The 19,265-nt window shown below is 34.6% G+C and overlaps 1 protein-coding gene across 8 annotated transcripts in view; it reads right to left on the bottom strand.

Moving 5' to 3' along the window:
- The window catches only part of NOL4 (nucleolar protein 4), a 413,344-nt gene that overhangs the window by 321,158 nt on the left and 72,921 nt on the right, over positions 1-19,265 (bottom strand). For 5 of the 8 annotated variants that reach the window (XR_007122029.1, XM_047698439.1, XM_047698440.1 and 2 more), the window contains exon 2: positions 1,886-2,035. Coding sequence is in view for 5 of the 8 variants with exons in the window: in XM_047698439.1 (XP_047554395.1) it covers positions 1,886-2,035 (150 nt within the window). In the remaining 3 variants the exon portion in view is untranslated. Of the gene's footprint in view, positions 1-850; positions 914-1,885; positions 2,036-19,265 lie in introns of those variants that run through there. The other 3 variants (XM_047698450.1, XM_047698452.1, XM_047698453.1) reach the window with 2 other exon arrangements.

Raw genomic sequence — 19,265 nt, 5'->3', positions numbered from 1 at the left:
AGAATGCTTCGGTGCTGCTTGTACGTCCACAGTTGGTATTTCCACCCCAAAATGCAGAAAATGTCTTCATAATGTGAATGCAAAATGATATATGTCAGGAACATGTTTACCAATTTCTTGTACGGGTCTAGCATGCATAATGGCAATGGGTCACCTTCCCTACATTTCACCTAAGAAAATAGGATGAGAGACCTGGGTCTGTGTCATGGTATGAATTAAAGGTCTCCAATAAATGCACTCCAAAGATTAAATCATTTTAAATTGCTTTTGGCCCTGAAACAGATTTGGCTGCCACCCTACTACTGACAATGAAGCCTTTTCGTTTGTTCGCTCTCATTTCACAGCTGAACTTATGCAGTCCTACCTTACAAAGTTCTATCCAGTTCAGGCAGCTAGCTCATGAAAATGCATGATTATCAGGGTATACAGTTAGTGATATTAGTAGATCAATGTATATTTGTTTCCTGTTAATACCCAAAGATACAACCCTAGCTTAGGAGACAAGCAAAATGAGTATGTTCAGTAATATTAGTCTATAGAAGATTATTTTAAGAAGCTAGGCCATTGTCATTAGTCATGATAAGAATGTCTCCTAGAGGATATGCAAGTCAAAAGAAAGTTTATGTGGCAGAATTATGTAAGGCAACTTACAATAGTGCCTACCCACAAACCATGCAATTTGGAAACAGCCAAGAAACAAAACCATAGAGAAGGAGAGATAAATACAACATGTATTAGGGGTTATTATGCAACTACAAAGGTTCAATATGACCCTGGAAATATAGCAAAAAATAGTTATGGAAAAGAAGCTATTTCTTATGCTCAGTAGCTAATTTTCAAACATATGTACCTGTATTTGAAACTTTGAGCATTTCACACATTTTTCTGTATCTGAAAAAAAAATGGATCCAGACTGATATTGTGTATCAATATAGCTGAAAACAGTCAATAAAAAGGTAGCCAAAAGCAAAGTTCAATAAGAATTCTAAGAAAGGATATTATTCTGGTTGCTGATAAAACACTTCTGATGTATACTTTGCTCATATTGGAAAAGAATAATTTACTGTTCAATTTTCCTAGAAAGGATGAAAGATCTATAAGATGACTTCATAAAATGTTTGACTAAATAAAAGCTAGATTAAAGTGTCTAGGTCAAACTGTAAATATAATTAGAAACTTTAGAAATAATATATAACTCCATTTTGAGAAAATATATATATTTCAATATTTAACAGTTAATTAAATGTTTTCCATATAATTTATGATAAGAACATTGTATATTTTCATTTCAAAATGTTCAAGGGCATTGGATCTATGAAAACAACACATATATTTTAATTCTCTATTCTGGAAAATTAAGAAATGCAAACTCTTCAGGATAAATGTATTTAATACAAGGTGACACAAGAAAAAAACATCAAATTTCCTTATTCATGGGAATATAAAATTAAATAGGAGATACCTGAATATATTGATATGATTTGAAGGGGAAGAAAGGTTAAGATTAGAGTGGTAGTATGAAAGTTCATATATCCCAGTCCATAATCCATATATCATGATTTGAATACATATTGAATGTATAACACAAATACATCTTCCCATTTGTGGGCATTCGACTGGGACTACCACATTTTATGTATATTTAAAGAAAACAAAATGAGAGTGCAAGAGACAGATTTCAATTATATGCAATAGACTTCGCGAATATATGACCAAAACAGAATCAGTTAATCATAATAGTTTAAATGTTGGGTGTAACCATGATATAGCCTGATTTACACTGAAGATAGAATATTTATAAATATTTAACCCAAAATCAACATACATAATACCAAATTTCAAAATGCATGCCTTTTGCTTTTTGTTTTTTTGTTTTTTAACTTACTGCTTTGTAAGTTCTCTTTTGTCCAGCATGTTTCCGAATTTGTTCTCCATTTGGCCCTGTTTCCACATGCATCGAATAGATAATGTCAAAGAAATCTTCAACCACAGCTACCCGCCGCAAGGACAGCTTCTCATCCACCCCTACACCATCCTGGAAACAAAACCGAAAAAAAAAAAAAAGGACAGGAAGTTAACACATAAAGTGAATAAAACAAAAACATTTTGATAAACTGAACCAAACCAAATCATCCAGCTAGGAAACTTACAAAAACTGTGTGTGAGTATTGTATTGCATCATTTCATACACTGTTTGCATACAGAACTTTAAGAAACATGAAAAAAGATATTTGGCATAATGATCATGCTTACCCATAAATAACATCTTTTAAGTTTTATAATGACTCATTTGTAGCCATCAGCATAACTTCCTTAAATTATTCCAAAATATATTTTAAGGCTCAGTAATTTTTTTTAAGGCTCAGTAATTTTTATTACAATAATTTCATTCTAGATATTTATTGATTCATCCAATCAATATTTATTCAGTTGCTAGGTACTGGAAGCCATTATTAGAGAAAGAAAAGAAATAATATAGGATCTCTATCCTTAAACATCATATAATCTGGGAAAGAAAATACATCTACTATGCTATCAGGTTGGACTAAGAGACGATAATTGTTCAAGGTTAAAAATGAAAGCTATAGAAATTACCTAGGTGTGAACTTTGGATTCTCCACTCAGAAATTCTATGTCTTGTGCAAATCATTTAAACTTCCCTGAATTTCAGTCTTCTCAAATTTCAGTTTTCTCAATTGGCAGAGATAGTAGAGCTTCACAGAATTGTAAGAATTGTAAGAATTATAAGAATTAAATGCGATAACTTAGGTAAAGGATGTGACCCAACGGTTGGCATATAGTGAACACTTGACGAATGGTGACTCTTATCATTTTGAGGATCATGATAAAAATGTAAGCATACAAGCAACATACTATAGGCGTTCAAAGAATAAAGATATCACCTCTGGCTGAAGTAGCTTCTTGGAAGAAATAGAATTTGACATGGTGGGGATACACACTGGGTCTAAGCCACGGTGGGCTGAGGGGAAGTGTAGCAAAGAGACAAACACTCCCACAGATGACAGAAAATAAGAAATGTATAAGAAAAGAATAGGAAATTGGAAATTGGATGAAAAAGAAATTTACTCTTTCAGGAACGGGTTTCCTGTTTGCAAACACAGACCTGCACGCACGTGCATACACACACAATGTTATTTGGACCCTGAGGCATAAACTGAAGTAACGCGACGTAGCCATTAATGTTGGTAGACTGCATAAGAGGGTGATTAATCTGAGCAAAATCCTTATGCAGTCAATGAGTCAAACGGCGAAAGCCTCTTTGTTCCAGCAGTAGTTCCAGCAGACTGAGCTCACTGTAAAACTCAAAACAAATCACATGATCCTTTTTCTTAGTTTGACTTTGTTTTTTGTTTTTTTGTTTTTCTAATGTAGAATAGGACTCAGAAGCAGCAATGTCTGAGGCTGTATATTCAAATAGCCATATATACATATATATGTATATCTATAAATAACTACATATATATTCAGATAAATATATATAGTCAAATATTTATGAGTTGTCTGTAAGGTCAAACCATATGGTATCTCATCTCTGTTAAATCTGAAGCACTTTCTCTCAATTATCTATGATGTGTGTGATTCGTCATTAGGTTTTAGGCCTTTCTCACATCTCTCCTTTAACATTTTGTAGCATCTCTTCTATACTGGGCCCCGTGGATAATCCCTTATTGCCTTGTGATGCAAGATCAATATGGAGTGAAACCACAGAGAAGCTGCATCAAGCATGGCTATGACTAGCCCGAAAAACTGTTGTTGCTTATTGTATAGTACCTGGGAAACACCATTTCAGATGCCTACTCCTCCATCACCCCGGCTACCCACTACTCCTCAGAGAACATCCACTGTTTCTAGCCTAGAAATCCAAATTCTAACTCGACCCACAGGCATAAACCACCCACAAAATTGTGGCTTCTTTTTTCCTATTCATAAAACTTTTACAGTTCCCTCTCAGTTCCTTTGCTGGGTAACCAGAAATATAGTAATGTCCTACAGTTAATAAACTATGAGTGATGGGGGAATCACAGCCCATTTATTCATTCCTTCAACAAGTACACCAGAAAGACCAAGCACAGCCAAGCCCTAGTAGCTGAGGTGCTCAAGTTACCAAGGTCAGCTGACTTCTGAAAAGAAAAAATAGGACAATATATTCAAAGTGTTGAACCTAAAAATACAAAAACAAAAACAAACAACAACAACAACAAAAACTGCTAAAAAAGAATTTTATATCCAGAAAAACGACTTTTCCAAAATTAAGGTGAGGTAAAGACATTCCCAGATAAACAAAATAGAGAATTTAATGACTGTAGACGAGAGAAATTTATTCCCTCATAGTCCTGGAAACCAGAAGTTGAAATTCAGAGATGTTGGCAGAGCCACACTCCTGGAAGCTCTAGGGGAGAATCCATTCTTTGCCTCTTCCAGTTCCTGAGGTTGCTAGCACTGCATAGCTTGAGGCCATCTCCTGCTGCCTTCTCCTCTTTGGTGTATCTCCTGTGTGTGAGTGTGTGTGTGTGTCCCAGGCCTATGCATGTGCTCTCTCTCTCTCTGGACACATCTTATCTGAAAGCATTTAAACCCCAACCAGATAATCTAAGCTAATCTCTTCACTCAATATCCTTAACTTAATTACATCTACAAAGACTCTTTCTAAACAAAGTAACATTTACAAATTTCAGGAATTAGGACTTGAAATCTTTTTTTTTTTTCTGGGAGGGAGAGAGAGATGCACACAAGTAGGGTGGGGTGTGAGGAAGGGGAGGAGGATTTGAGAGATAGAGAATCTTAGGCTCCTCACCCAGAGCGGAGCCCAAACCAGTGCTCGATCTCACAATCCAGATCACGATCTGAGCTGAAATCAAGAGTCAGACTCTTAACCGACTAAGCCACCCAGGCACCCCAGAACTTGAAATCCATTGTTAGATGGGCATTATTTAACTACATGTAGTAATGAATTATGTACAGAAGGTACAAATTGTGCTATGAGAACATACATTGGAAGTGCTTCACTACGGGTGGTTAGCAGTCAATATTCTCTCAAGAAATCACAAGTTCAGAGTTAATCAAGATAATATTGAAATCACATACATTGGGGAAGGGAACTCATCTATTATCCTTCTGTCCTATAGACTTGCTTACTTGCAATTGTAATTAAGCTCAATTCACATCCACACTCTTATTGAAACTCCAAAATGCCTTCAGGGGTTGGGCCTACAGTGTAAGTGAGCTAAGTATTTGTGGTAAGAAAAGAAGGAGTAATGAAGCCTTTCAGACATGGGAGAAATATATTCAATGAGCTTGGAGTTTGACATAACTTCAAATACCATAGGGCACCCGGGTGGCTCAGTGGGTTAAGCCTCTACCTTTGGCTCAGGTCATGATCTCAGGGTTCTGAGATCGGCCCATTTGGGGAATTCCTGCTCAGCAGGAGTCTGCTTCTCCCCCCCCTCCCCCTGCCTCTCCCCTTCTGCTCATGCCTCTCTCTCTCTCAAAAAAAGAGAAGAAAACAAAACAAAACTTTAAAAAACACACTTCTGGTACTATAAAAACAAAGACATTCACAAACAGACACGTTATAGTGGAAATGTTGAATGCCAAAGACAAAATCTCAAAAGCAACAAGAGATAAATAACTTATCAACCTTTGAAGAAACCCCAATAACAATTCCATGCTTGTAGAAATGCTTTATAATAAAGAGTAAAAAGAAGTTTTCCAGGATAAAAGTAAGTGGCAAGTGACATCAAGTAGTAATCCAAATCCAAATGCAAATACTAAGAACTTCAGTAAAGGCAGGTAAGGATAAATAAATAAACAACTAAAAAAGTAAAGAAAAGCAAGCCAAATACAATATAATTATTTGTTTATTTTTTTAAGATAATAATTGAGTCATATTTATTTGTTGTTTTCTTTATTAATCAACGATCCTTCCTCAGTTACAAAAAATAGTAGACTATGCATTGCAAGAGGTGGGCCAGAGCCATATCATGAAGGCAGAAAATGAACATATAACAGGTACCCTGCCATAAGGGAAAATATACATGGTAGAAGTTATATCCTGTTACTATTACTGATGATAAGATTAATTTAACCGTATCAAACATGGGATTCTCATTTTTGCCAAGCAACACTTTAAGGGATTTTCAGATGTTTTCTTTAAATCTCCATCATCATCTTTTGAGGTGAGAACACTAATACTCAGAAGTTACGTAACCTTCCCAAAGACTCACAGTGATTACTAAAGCTGAGTAACATAGAGTTTTTTCAAAAGAAAGAAAATCCTATTTATCCTAAGAATACACTTGGACACATCCCACACAGATATAACTGGCAGTTACTTTACCAAGGATTCCACAAAATCCTTTTTAACCCACAGTGGGTGCTGTAATAATCTACATTTCCAATGAGAGATAGCAAGATATGTAATTACAATACTAGAGAATGAGAAAGATTGAAGATTATTTAAATGTTCACCTTGAATACTGATTCTTTGGGAACTGGCTGATTTAAAAGGCAACTGACTAAAATAATATGTAAATAACTGTATTACTGGTATAATAACATACATAAGTGTAATATATTTGACAATGACAGCACAAAAGAGGCAGTAACAAAGCTATACTGGAGTTTGGAGTAAAGAAATAACAGAATGATAACTCAAATCCACAGGTAGAAAGAAAGAGAGCCCAAAAGGTTAATAAGAGGTTAACATTAAAAACTCTATAAATATATGCTTTCCTACTTTCTTCTCTTAGCTCTTTGAAAGACATATCATTATATAAGTAATTATCACACTATAATATTGTTAGATGATTGATCTTTCTGGATATTACATGTATAAATCATAGAATTAAAAAGTGAGAAAATTGAGCTCTTTAAGAGTAAAGTTTTATATTGGATTATAACTAAATCAGTATATATCTGAAGTAGACTCTGGTAAGTTAAAACATATATTGTAATTCCTAAAGTAATCCCCCAAATTTAAAAGTATATAATTTTAAATCATTAAAGGAATTAAGATTTTACAAGGGAAAATATGCACTTAATAGAAAAAAAGCCAATAAAGGAAAACTAAAGGAAAAAAGACATGACATATATAGATAATAAAGCAAAATCACCAATATAAATCCAATCACATCGATAACACTAAACACAAATGGACTAAGGAATCCAGACAAAGAGAATTGGTTAAAAATGACATCCTACTATAAATTATCTAGAGGAGCCACAATCGTGGTTTAAAGATGCAGATAGGGGGTGCTAGGGTGGCTCAGTCAGTTAAGTATCTAACTCTTGGTTTTGGCTCAGGCCATGATCTCAGGGTTGTGAGATGGGAGATGAGTCTGCTTGAGATTTCCTCTCTCCCTCTCCCTCTGTCTCTCCCCTCCACACACCCCCTCATAGCTCACACACTCTTTAATTAATTAATTAATTAATTTTTAAAATCTTTAAAAAGATGCAGATAGGATGAAGGTGAAAAGCTACATTATGCAATTAAGAACAACAACAACAAAAAGAACTGGAGTAACTATATTAGTATTAGAGAACAGAGTTTAAACAAACCAACAACAAATGTTACTAAGAACAAAGAGGAAAATTTCATAATAATAAAAGGGTTAATTTTCCAGCAAGATATAATAATTATATACGCACCAAAAACCAAAATTCCAAGTAACATGTGCACACACACATATTGTTTAAGCAAATACTGACAAAATTAACAGGAGAAATCAGCAATAATAGAGATTTCAAAACTCTATTTTCAAAAATGGGATAAAAAGGGAGAATATGATCAAGAAAAAGAACACTGAACAACACTATAAAAAATAAACCTAATAGACATACATAGGACATCCCACACAACAGAAACAGAACATTCTCCATGACAGACCATATCTCAGTATAAAAGAGGTTTCAATAAAATGTAAAGGATTGAAATATGTTTTATATGTTTTCTGATCAAAATGGAATTAAATTACAAATCAATGACAGAAGGAAAATAGGAAATCACAAAGATGAAGAAATTAAACAACACACTTCTCAAAACCAATGTGTCAGAGGAGTCAAAAGGAAAATTAAAATATACTTTGAGATGAACAGAAACAGAAGCACAAAATGTCAATAGCAGTATTTCAAGAAAATTTATAACTGCAAATGTGTTTTTTTTTAAATAAGATAACTATCTTTCTACCTTAAATGACTAGGAAAAAAAGTAAACAAAAACTAAGCAGAAGGGGGGAAATATTTTTAAAGAGGAGAAATAAATTAAATAGAGAAGAGAAAACAATGGACAAAATCAGCAAAACCAAAATGCAATTTTTGAAAATGTATTTTTAAAAGACAAAACTTCAGCTGTATTGACCAAGAATAAAAGAGAGAAGACATAAATTACTAAAACCAGGAATGAAAGAAGGAATATCACTACTGATCTTATAAAAAGGGGTTATAAGAAATAGTATAAACAACTCTATGATAAACTAGAAAAGTATGTAAAGTGAACAATTTCTAGAAAGATACACATTATTGAAATTGAAAAAAAAAAAAAAGGAAAGTTTGAATATGTCTACCACAAGTAAAAGAGACAAAATTACTAACTTAAAAAAATTCTTACAAAGAAAAGTCTGGGCTCAAAGGGTTTCACTGGACCGACATGTAAGAATGAAGGCCAATTTATCACTAACTCTTCAGGAAAAAAAAAAAATGACACATTTTTCAAATCATTCTATAAAGCCAGAATTACCCATATACCAAAACCAAATGTATTACAAGAAAGAAAACTATGGACCAATATATTTTATGAATATAGATGTAAAAAACTTCAACAATATACTAGCAAAACGAATCTAATAATATATATATGCAAATTATTATGTACCATTACCAAGTAAGATAATCCCAGGTATGCAAGGTTGATTTAAAATATAAAAATTAATTCATGTAATACAACATATTACAGAATAATGGACAAAAAGCATATAATCACCTCAATAGTTGCAGAAAAAGCATTAGACAAAAGCCAACATACTTTCCTTAGAAAAATTCTTAGTGAACTGGAAATAGAATGTTATCAATGTAATAAAGGGCATCTATAAAAGCCTCATAACTAATAAGTATTTAATGATGAAAGACCGAATTCTTTCCCCTTAAGGATAGGAGCAAAACAAGAATGTCTGCTCTAGCCACTTCTATTTAACATTTTACTGGAAGTACTAGCCAGGGGAGTCAGGGGTTTAAAAAAAAAAAAAAAAAAAAAGGAAGAAAAGACACCTAGATTGAAAAGGAGGAAGAAAAACTACCTCTGTAGAAGACATGATCTTGTATGTAGAAAATTCTATTAAAATACTCCAAACAACTATTAAACTAACAAGTGAGGTCAGCAAAGTTAAGGCCCAAAATCAGTTACAAAAAACAATTGTATTTCTTTTCATTAGCAACAAAAAAATTCAAAAATGAATTTAGAAAAATAATTTCATTTACAATAATACAAGGGTGCCTGGTGGGTCAGTCAGCTAAGTGTCTGACTCTTGATTTCATCTCAGGTCATGATCTCAGGGTCATCTAAGCAAGCCCCACTTGGGGCTCCATGCTGGACAGGTAGCCTGCTTAAGATTCTCTCTCTCCCTCTTCCTCTGCCTCTCCTTACTCTGTTCAAGCTCTTTCTTCCCCACCCCCATATATATAATAAATTAGAATACAAGGTATGAATTTAGATATAAAGTTAATAAAAGAAGTACAAGGCTTGTACATGAAAGCTACAAAACATGGTTAAAAAAACAATTTTAATGATCTAAATAAATGGAAAGATATCCTATGTTCACAGACCAGAGGATTAATATTGTTAAGATGGTAATATTCCAAAAACTTATTTGCAAAATCAATATAATCCCTATTTAAAAATTCTAGCTAGATTTTTTGCAGAAATTGACAAGTTAAAATTCATATGTAAATGCAAGGTGCTCAGAACAGCCAAAATAATCTTTTAAAAGAAGAAATTTGGAGGTCTCATATGTCTTGATTTCAAAACTTACTATAAATTTTACATAATAGGCAGCATGGTATTGGGCATGAGAATAGATATATAGATCAATGGCATAGAACTGAGATTCCAGAGATAAACCCTTACACTTATTTTCAACATAAGTGTAAGACAATGCAGTGGGGAAAAAATAATCTTTTCAATAAATGGTACTGGGACAACTGTATACCCACATGCAAAAGAATGAAGTAGACTCCTTAACTCCCACCATACATAAAAATTACATCAAAATACATCATAGATCTAAATGTAGTAGCTAAAACTTAAAATTTAAGAACACAGGAGTAAATATTTTCAACCTTGGGTAAGGCAAGGCCCTCTCAGTTATAAAACCCAAAGCAAAAGTAACAAAAGACAAATTATTTGAACTACATTAAAATAAAATATTTCATGTTGCAAATCATACCATCAAAAAAAAAATGAAATACCAATCCTCAGAAATGGGAGAAAACATTTAAAAATCATATGTCCAATAAGGGGTTAATATCCAAAATATATAAAGAAACATTCAACTCAATAGCTAAAAAAAAATTATCCAATTAAAAATAGGTAAAAGATCTGAATCTGTATTTTCCCAAAGGAGACACCCATGAAAATATGCTCAACATCACTAACCATCAGGTAAATACAAATCAAAACCACAATGAGATATCACTTCATACCTGTCAGAATGGCTATTATCAAAAGGACAAGAAATTATAAGCATCGGTAAGCACATGGAGAAAAGGGAACACTCCCTTGCATACTGCTGGGGGGAATATAAACTGGTGTAGAACTATGAAAAACAGTACTGAGATTCCTGAAAAAACTAGTCAGGAGGTAGGGAGAGGATAAAGTAGACAAATGTTGGCAAAAGTGTGAAGCTAGAAACTTCTAGTTATAAAATAAATAAATCCTGGGGATGTAATAAATGGCATAGGTACTGTAGGTAAAAATACGGTATTACATACTTAAAATTGCTAAGATCTTAGAGGGTCTAAGTACAAACCTAAAAAAGATTTGTAACTGTGGTTGTGCATGTTAACTAGACATATTGTGATGATCATTTATATACATATAAACACATATATATCATTACACATAATCATTATAATCATAAAACCATTGCATATCTACATTGTAATCATTATGCTGTATACTTAAAACAAAGAAATTATAAATATTTTGAGTAAACATTTCTCTGAAGAAAATTTTCAAATGGCAAATAAGCACAAGAAAAGATGATCAACATCATTAGTAATCAGGGAAATGTAAATCTAAATTTCTATGAGATACTACTTCACATTGACTAGGATTGCTATAACCAAAAATAAATATAGGCAAAAATATAGAGAACTTAGAAAATTCACACATGGCTGGTGGAAACGCAAAATGATGCAAGAGCTTTGGAAATTTTGACCGTAACTTGAAATTTTAACTTAGGCTTACCAGATGACTTAATAAGCCCTAAGTATGTATATATTCAAGAGACATTAAAACATATAACTACATAAATTTTACAAAATACAGCAACATATTCATTACAGCCAAAAAAGTAAAAATAATTAAAATGCCCCAGAACTGAACATGCAAATAAAATGGTATAACCATGCAAAGGAATATTATGCTGTCATAAAAAAGGGATAAAGTATTGATTCATGCTATTGCATGGATGAAACTTCAAGACATAAAACTAAGTGAAAGAATCCAAAGCCACAGACTGCTTCTTTTTATTTGAAATGTCCAGAAAAGGCAAATTTATGGATATAAAGTACATCACTGAATGTGGTGGACTAGAGAGACAGCTGTATGGTCATTGACTGCTAATGGACACAAAGTGGCTTTTAGAAGGGACAAAAATGTTCTAAATGTAGATGATAGGGATGGTTTTAAATCCTGTATATACACTAAAACATTAAATTGTGCTCTTTACATGGGATGAATTGCATGGTGTGTGTTATACCGCTAAAAAGCCATTAAAATATGTGGTCTCCAATAGTTTGGGATTTTAATTTCTTTTTCATTTTATTTCATTATTTTTAAATATGCATGTTTTAAATTTTTAAACTTTTTTTATAATTTTTGATTTTTTTATTACCATATAATGTATTATTTGCCCCAGGGGTACAGATCTGTGAATCTCAAGGTTTACACACTTCACAGCACTCACAATAGCACATACCTTCCCCAATGTCCATAACCCAACCACCCTCTCCCTACCCTGCTACCCCCAGCAACCCACAGTTTCTTTTGTGATATTGAGTCTCTTATGGTTTGTCTCCCTCCCGATCACATCTTGTTTCATTTATTCCTTTCCTACCCCCCAAACCCCTCACATTGCCTCTCAACTTCCTCATATCAGGGATATCATATGATAATTGTCTTCCTCTGATTGACTTATTTTGCTAAGCTAATACCCTCTAGTTCCATCCACGTCGTCGCAAATGGCAAGATTTCATTTCTTTTGATGGCTGCATAGGATTCCATTTTATATATATACCACATCTTCTTTACCCATTCATCTGTTGATGGACATCTATGTTCTTTCCATAGTTTGGCTATTGTGGACATTGCTGCTATAAACATTCGGGTGCACGTGCCCCTTTGGATCACTACATTTGTATCTTTAGGGTAAATACCCAGTAGTGCAATTGCTGGGTCATAGGGTAGCTCTATTTTCAACTTTTTGAGGAACCTCCATACTGTCTTCCAGAGTGGTTGCACCAGCTTGCATTCCCACCAACAGTGCAGGAGGGTTCCCCTTTCTCTGCATCCTCGCCAGCATCTGTCATTTCCTGACCTGTTAATTTTAGCCATTCTGACTAGTGTGAGGTGCTATCTCATTGCGTTTTTTTTTTTTTTAATTTCTTTTCAGTGTTCCAGAATCATTGTGGTTTTGATTTGATTTGATGCTGAGTGAGTGGAACACTTTTTCATGTGTCTGTTGGCCATCCGGATGTCTTCTTTGCAAAAAATGTCTGTTCGTGTCCTCTGCCCATTTCTTGATTGTATTATTTGTTCTTTGGGTGTTGAATTTGGTAAGTTCTTTATAGATTTTGGATACAAACCCTTTATCTGATATGTCATTTGCAAATATCTTCTCCCATTCTGTTCGTTATCTTTTGGTTTTGTTCACTGTTTCCTTTGCTGTGCAGAAGCTTTTGATCTTGATGAAGTCCCAGTAGTTCATTTTTGCCCTTGCTTCCCTTGCCTTTGGCAATGTTTCTAGGAAGAATTGCTGCAGCTGAGGTCGAAGAGGTTGCTGCCTGTGTTCTCCTCAAGGATTTTGATGGATTCCTTTCTCACATTGAGGTCCTTCATCCATTTTGAGTCTATTTTTGTGTGTGGTGTGAGGACATGGTCCAGTTTCATTCTTGTGCATGTGGCTGTCCAATTTTCCCAACACCATTTGTTGAAGAGACTGTCTTTTTTCCATTGGACATTCTTTCCTGCTTTGTCAAAGATTAGTTGACCATAGAGTTGAAGGTTAAACATTTTTTGAGTATGGTTGACACAATATGACATTAGTTTCAGGTAGACAACATGGTGATTCAACTCCTCCACATTACACTGTGCTAACCACAAGTGTAGCTCTCACCTGTCACCATACAATGCTAATTACAGTATCCCTGACAATATTCCCTGTGCTGGACCTTTTATTCTTGTGATTTATTCATTCCATAACTGGAAGTGCGTATCTCCTACTCTTTACCCATTTTGCCCATCTCTCTAACCCCCTTCCTTTTGTCAACCACCAGTTTGTCCTCCATATTTATAGGTCTGATTCTGCTTTTTGTTTTTATATTCATTTGTTTTGTTTTATGGATTTCACATGAGTGAAATTATATGATATCTGTCCTCAGTCTGACTTATTTCACTTAACATAATACCATCTATTACCATTTGTGACAACAGAGATTTTACTTTCAAAGTTGCAAAAAAAAACAACAAAAAAGGGGTTCCTACAATACCGTTCTAACAGTCCACAAACCCATAAACGTGAAGTGGAAATGGGAGGGGCTCAGTCAGCAAGACTTATAGTGATGTGTTGGTATATGTTTACCAATTGTCTCCCCCAAAAGACATAAGGTGTTTATAAATTTTAATATTAGAAAGCTGTGTAGCATACAACTTAGGAACAATAGCAAAATAGGTAATATTTTTATTGCAAATTCCATACAGACAACTAATTCTCACAGAATGCTTTCATTGACTTGTGTTGAATTCTTGTTCCACAAACAAACCTCTTATTTTAATTGAACTAGCATAGGTCAAATGGAATTTCATTGCAGACTTCTTCCTAATAAGTTTTCTTGTAATTTAATATGGTATGTATTCTACCATTGTTCTATTTCTCCCTTGTATATTCTTATTAAACTGAACTTTCATTCAGTTTCAGCACTATGACAATAAACAAAACAATAAACCCAGGTCTGATCTGTGGTATTTGCTGATTTTTGTGGTTAAGTTCTCCCATCAAGGCATACTTCAAGATACAATGGGAGGTCACTGAGCCCAGAATTAGGAAGAGATGCACAACAGTATACCAGTACGTGATTATTTTCACCATACTGATATTATAGACCAGAAAAACCACCTCAAGAATATTAATAATAAGAAAATAATTCGGCAGTGATACATTTCGAGTATCTACAACCCCTTAAATAAATAACTTAATAAGTCTCTATCATTTGATTTTTCATAATACTTGTTTCACAAACAGCTTACAAAATTCCTGAAATTTAACAATGAGCTCTCTTAAGCTACTACAAACAAGCCCTAGAATACTACTGTTTTTATGTCATTCAGGATGAGTGAATGACATATTTAATGAATTAAGTGAATATTTTATAGTGTAGTTCCTGTTCCTATAGTCAATCATTGACATAAAAGCCTTAGATAACAGGAATTCACAAGACTAACTGACCTCACATAACACTTCAGGGTGCTAGAAAGCATAGCTACTATTAGAAAAATTTCATATTAAAGCTAATATGATAGCAAAACTAATCAAATTTGTAAATTGAGTATGGGATGACAAGTCTGTGCCCAGAAAAACTGGTTAATTTAATGCCCTCAGTGTATTATATTAACACACTAAAATGATATTGAAGGAAGATAATAATTAAGCTCAAAAATGAATCACCCTTACTTCACTTCCTGCTGTCTTACTAATTGCCCATTGGTGAGATGATACATACACACATAAAAATTGAAGGCAAACATGTGAAATTGATAAATGAAAGACACAAAGCTTAGAGATACTAACATTATTATAGTGAAATCAAAATGTCATTATGTTAAAAGACGATCATAAAGTTTTACATCTTTCTTCTTGGCCATACAGGACCTATATAAAATTACACTATTCCTAAGTTTCAAATTCAACTTCTTCTGAAATTCCAAGTTTCCAATTATATTACAAAGCTAAATAAGAACTGATGAAAACAGAACCATTGAGGGGTAGATCTCTCTCTTGCAATCCTTCCTGACTCCCATTCTCCCCAGGAGATTGTATCTGCTTGTAGCATTACTAAGCTATGGTAAGTTACAGATAGACATTGACACTAGAATGTTACTCAAGCAAATTCATATAATTTGTGAGAATTTTCTACTCAATTAAAAATGATTTGAAAGTAACAAATTTTTGATACATCAAATATAACATCTTCTGAAATAATCTTTAATTGAATTATATTAACAGGTCAAACTAAGGCCAATAAGTCACATTTACTGTCAAGGAATCAATGAGTCAAAACTGTTATCACCTTTCTTTCCTCAGTATAGTTGTTATCAAACAGATAACTGGCAAAATTATCATGATAAACTACTTGATGTATAGCAATTTCAGTGAAATACCCAGAATTAAATGCATGTGAAGGACTATAAGTCAGCAGACTTATAAACAAAAAATAACATAATAAAAAAGGGATAGTGAAATAAATATAAATTTCCAATGTTCAATATTCAAGAGTCCTAAACTCAAGAATTTATAGAGCCCACCTATAAATAATCAAATCTTGCCGATACTTTGAATGCGCTACCTAAACTGAAAGGTACCCTTGCTCCTTCCTACTCTATTCACTTGTCTCCATAAGCTCACTTGGCGTTGGCAAGTCCTTTGTTTTGCACTGAGATAAAGCAATGGTGGATGGAAGAAGAGGAAGATTCAGTCTGTGAAGAAGGAAATGTACCCCAAACCCAGCTTATCTTACTGTAACTACCTAAGGGCAATGCCTTGGAATATAATTCTGCAAGAGAAATTTAATCAGAAAGCCCAAGAGTGAGACAGTATAAAGAAATATAAGGTGTCGGCAAAGCTTAAGAAATTACCTCTACTATGTGCAAGATACCGTAATAGGTTACTTTGGCTAATTACAAAGAAAAACTTATGTTTCCCTTCCTGAAGGAGCTTATAGTCTACCATGAGTTTAGATGAGTATGCCAAAGAGCTTGTAATGAGTAGAGCACGGTAACTTCAACATGCCCTAAAACTGGTTCTTAGTCTTGGCTGCACATTGAAATCTTCTGGTGAACCTCAAATTTCCAATACTGAGGTCCTTTCTCCAGAGAATGTAATGGGATAGGTCAGGGGTGCAACAGGGCACGGGAGTTTTTCACTCTCCCCCAGTGATACTGAGCCAAGGTAGAGGAACCAGGAGAGGGGTTAGTTACGGAGAAGAATGATACAGAATGATGGGATAGACCAAATGTGGTCGTGCATGTCAGACTCAGTTAACGTGTTCTTTAACACATAGTTGGAAACCATTCAATGGTTTTTCAACATGAGAATTCAAATGAATGTGACTCCACACACAGACTCGCAAACCCCCGCCCCCAAAAGAGGGAAAAGTAAAAAGTAAAATGAAAGGGAAAAATCATGGGTAGGTGAAGTATGAAGGAAAAGGTACAAGGCTGAGGTTGGTGCGGGAGGCGGGCGTGGAATGAGCTGGTGCCGCCCATGAGGCTCTCTCTGCGCTCAGGCCGTTCCCGCTAGTGTACAAGAACAGCCCTTCACCCTTGTAGCAACTCTTCTCCAGGTCCAGACACTGCAACTATTCCCAGTTTACATACGGAAACCAGCCCTGGAGATTGTAACTTTCTCCCATCGGTAGGTTGTGTCAAGATACAAACCCAGGACTCCAGAGCACAAGCAGGTATCCCCTATGAATAGGAAACCGACATGAAAATACACATTTCCGCTTTCATTCAAGCAGAATGTGCTAATTTTCAAAGTGGCCATCTGCAGCTCTCTAAACTTTCTTTTTCACCTTTGAGGGAAGATCCTGCTGTTTGGCCCTCAGTGCTTCAGTTCCCACATAAATTTAAAAACAAACAACAACAAATATCTGGTAAAGTAAATAATTTGGAAGAAATCTTCAGCTGAAAAAAAATCTTCAATCCTATGTATTTATTATTGAAGAAAAGCACTCTAATTTTCTGTAAAATCATATGCTTGGAAACCAAATTGTAATTTTTAACCTGCAGCATTCTTTAACATCTTCTAAAGTGTTTACATTACTGACCGTATTTTTCAAAAGAAAAAAAAGACAACTTGTAGAATTTCATACAGATAATATTTGGGGGAGAAGAAGAAACAGCACAAAGTAAAAGTAGCATAAAGAGAAAGATGTAGTATTTCAACGCAAAGCACTTCACCCAAAAAATATGTTTTTGTGACAGGCAAATCCACATAAAATTTATTAATTTGGGGCCAGCAATTCATTTGCAAAAACAGAGAAAATGTAATTCCACTTCTTTCCAAAATTGATGATTTATTCAAAAAAACAGTATTGAATTCCAAGTTTATGTTTCTTCAATGAGAAGATAATTACAATTATTTATGGAGAATATTCATCCTGTCTTCGGCACAAACAAAAGTCCAAGTTACTAGGAGGCCAATCCCTGCCAGCACACAGAAGTCTGGAAAAACACTGCTTTGCCATATGTTCAGATGCTGGCAAAATGAACTTTCCTTGTCAGATACTGTCTTACAGTAGTAACTTTTCAGCACTTCCCTGACACACTGTTGTTGCCCTTGCCATACAAATAACTTTTGATTCTGCTCTACTGATGAATTAGTATCAACAGTATTATTTAGGCTACATGTTTCCCTGCTTTTAATTATTTCACTGCACTAACATCATTAATGGTTTATGCAGTAACCAAGACAAAGATTAAAAACTAAATTTCTCCCCTTGAAAACCAATTTGTTGATATAAATTTAGAGTTCATCTAAAGGCTGAATCGCTTGTGCCTTTTTGGTCATCAACATAGATGATTCAGGACTTGGTCGTGAATGGGAAATGCAACGGCACCTTCTTACATTTCCCCTTGACTAGCAGGCGTAATCTTTACCTAACAGTGGTAAATCCCTTTGGTTCCTTTAGTACTAACAACCAGAGCATGGCAAATAAAAATGAGTTTTAGAGATACTAATATTCATTACAAACTTGATAAAAAAAAATTAATAGATCTAAGATACATGGTGTTCATGGCCAATAGCCTCTAATACAGAAGTAACTTCAAAAAAGAGATGTTGGGGGATGCCTGGGTGGCTCAGTTGGTTAAGCAGCTGCCTTCGGCTCAGGTCATGATCCCAGCGTCGTGGGATTGAGTCCCACATCGGGCTCCTTGCTCGGCGGGGAGCCTGCTTCTCCCTCTGCCTCTGCCTGCCATTCTGTCTGCCTGTGCTCGCTCTCTCTCCCTCTCTCTCTCTGACAAATAAATAAAATCTTAAAAAAAAAAAAACAGAGAGATGTTGGGGCGCCTGGGTGGCTCAGTGGGTTAAGCCTCTGCCTTCGGCTCAGGTCATGATCTCAAGGTCCTGGGATCAAGCCCCACATCGGGCTCTCTGCTCAGCAGGGAGCCTGTTTCCTCCTCTCTCTCTCTGCCTGCCTCTCTGCCTACTTGTGATCTCTCTCTGTGTCAAATAAATAAATAAAATCTTTAAAAATAAATAATTTTTTTTTAAAAAAGAGATATTAACATGACAAAAAATTAATTTAAACCTTTTAAATTGAAGCAGCCGAACCTGTGAGTCACAATCTCAGAAAAAAGAGAAAGACTTCATTTGGGGAAAATTCCAAGAATAGTAACTGAGTTAGGTACGTATGGACAGAAAGTAAGATATTTTGACCTAATTGCAAGGAAAGGAATTAGAGCCTAGAAAGAAAGATTTTTCCCTTCTAACTTGGTCAGAACTGTCACAAAAGAGTTCCACTGAGATGTCAAT

The sequence above is a fragment of the Lutra lutra genome, chromosome 12 (genome assembly GCF_902655055.1).
Source record: "Lutra lutra chromosome 12, mLutLut1.2, whole genome shotgun sequence".
Classification (NCBI taxonomy): Eukaryota; Metazoa; Chordata; class Mammalia; order Carnivora; family Mustelidae; genus Lutra; species Lutra lutra.
This window is presented reverse-complemented; position numbering and strand designations above follow the sequence as displayed.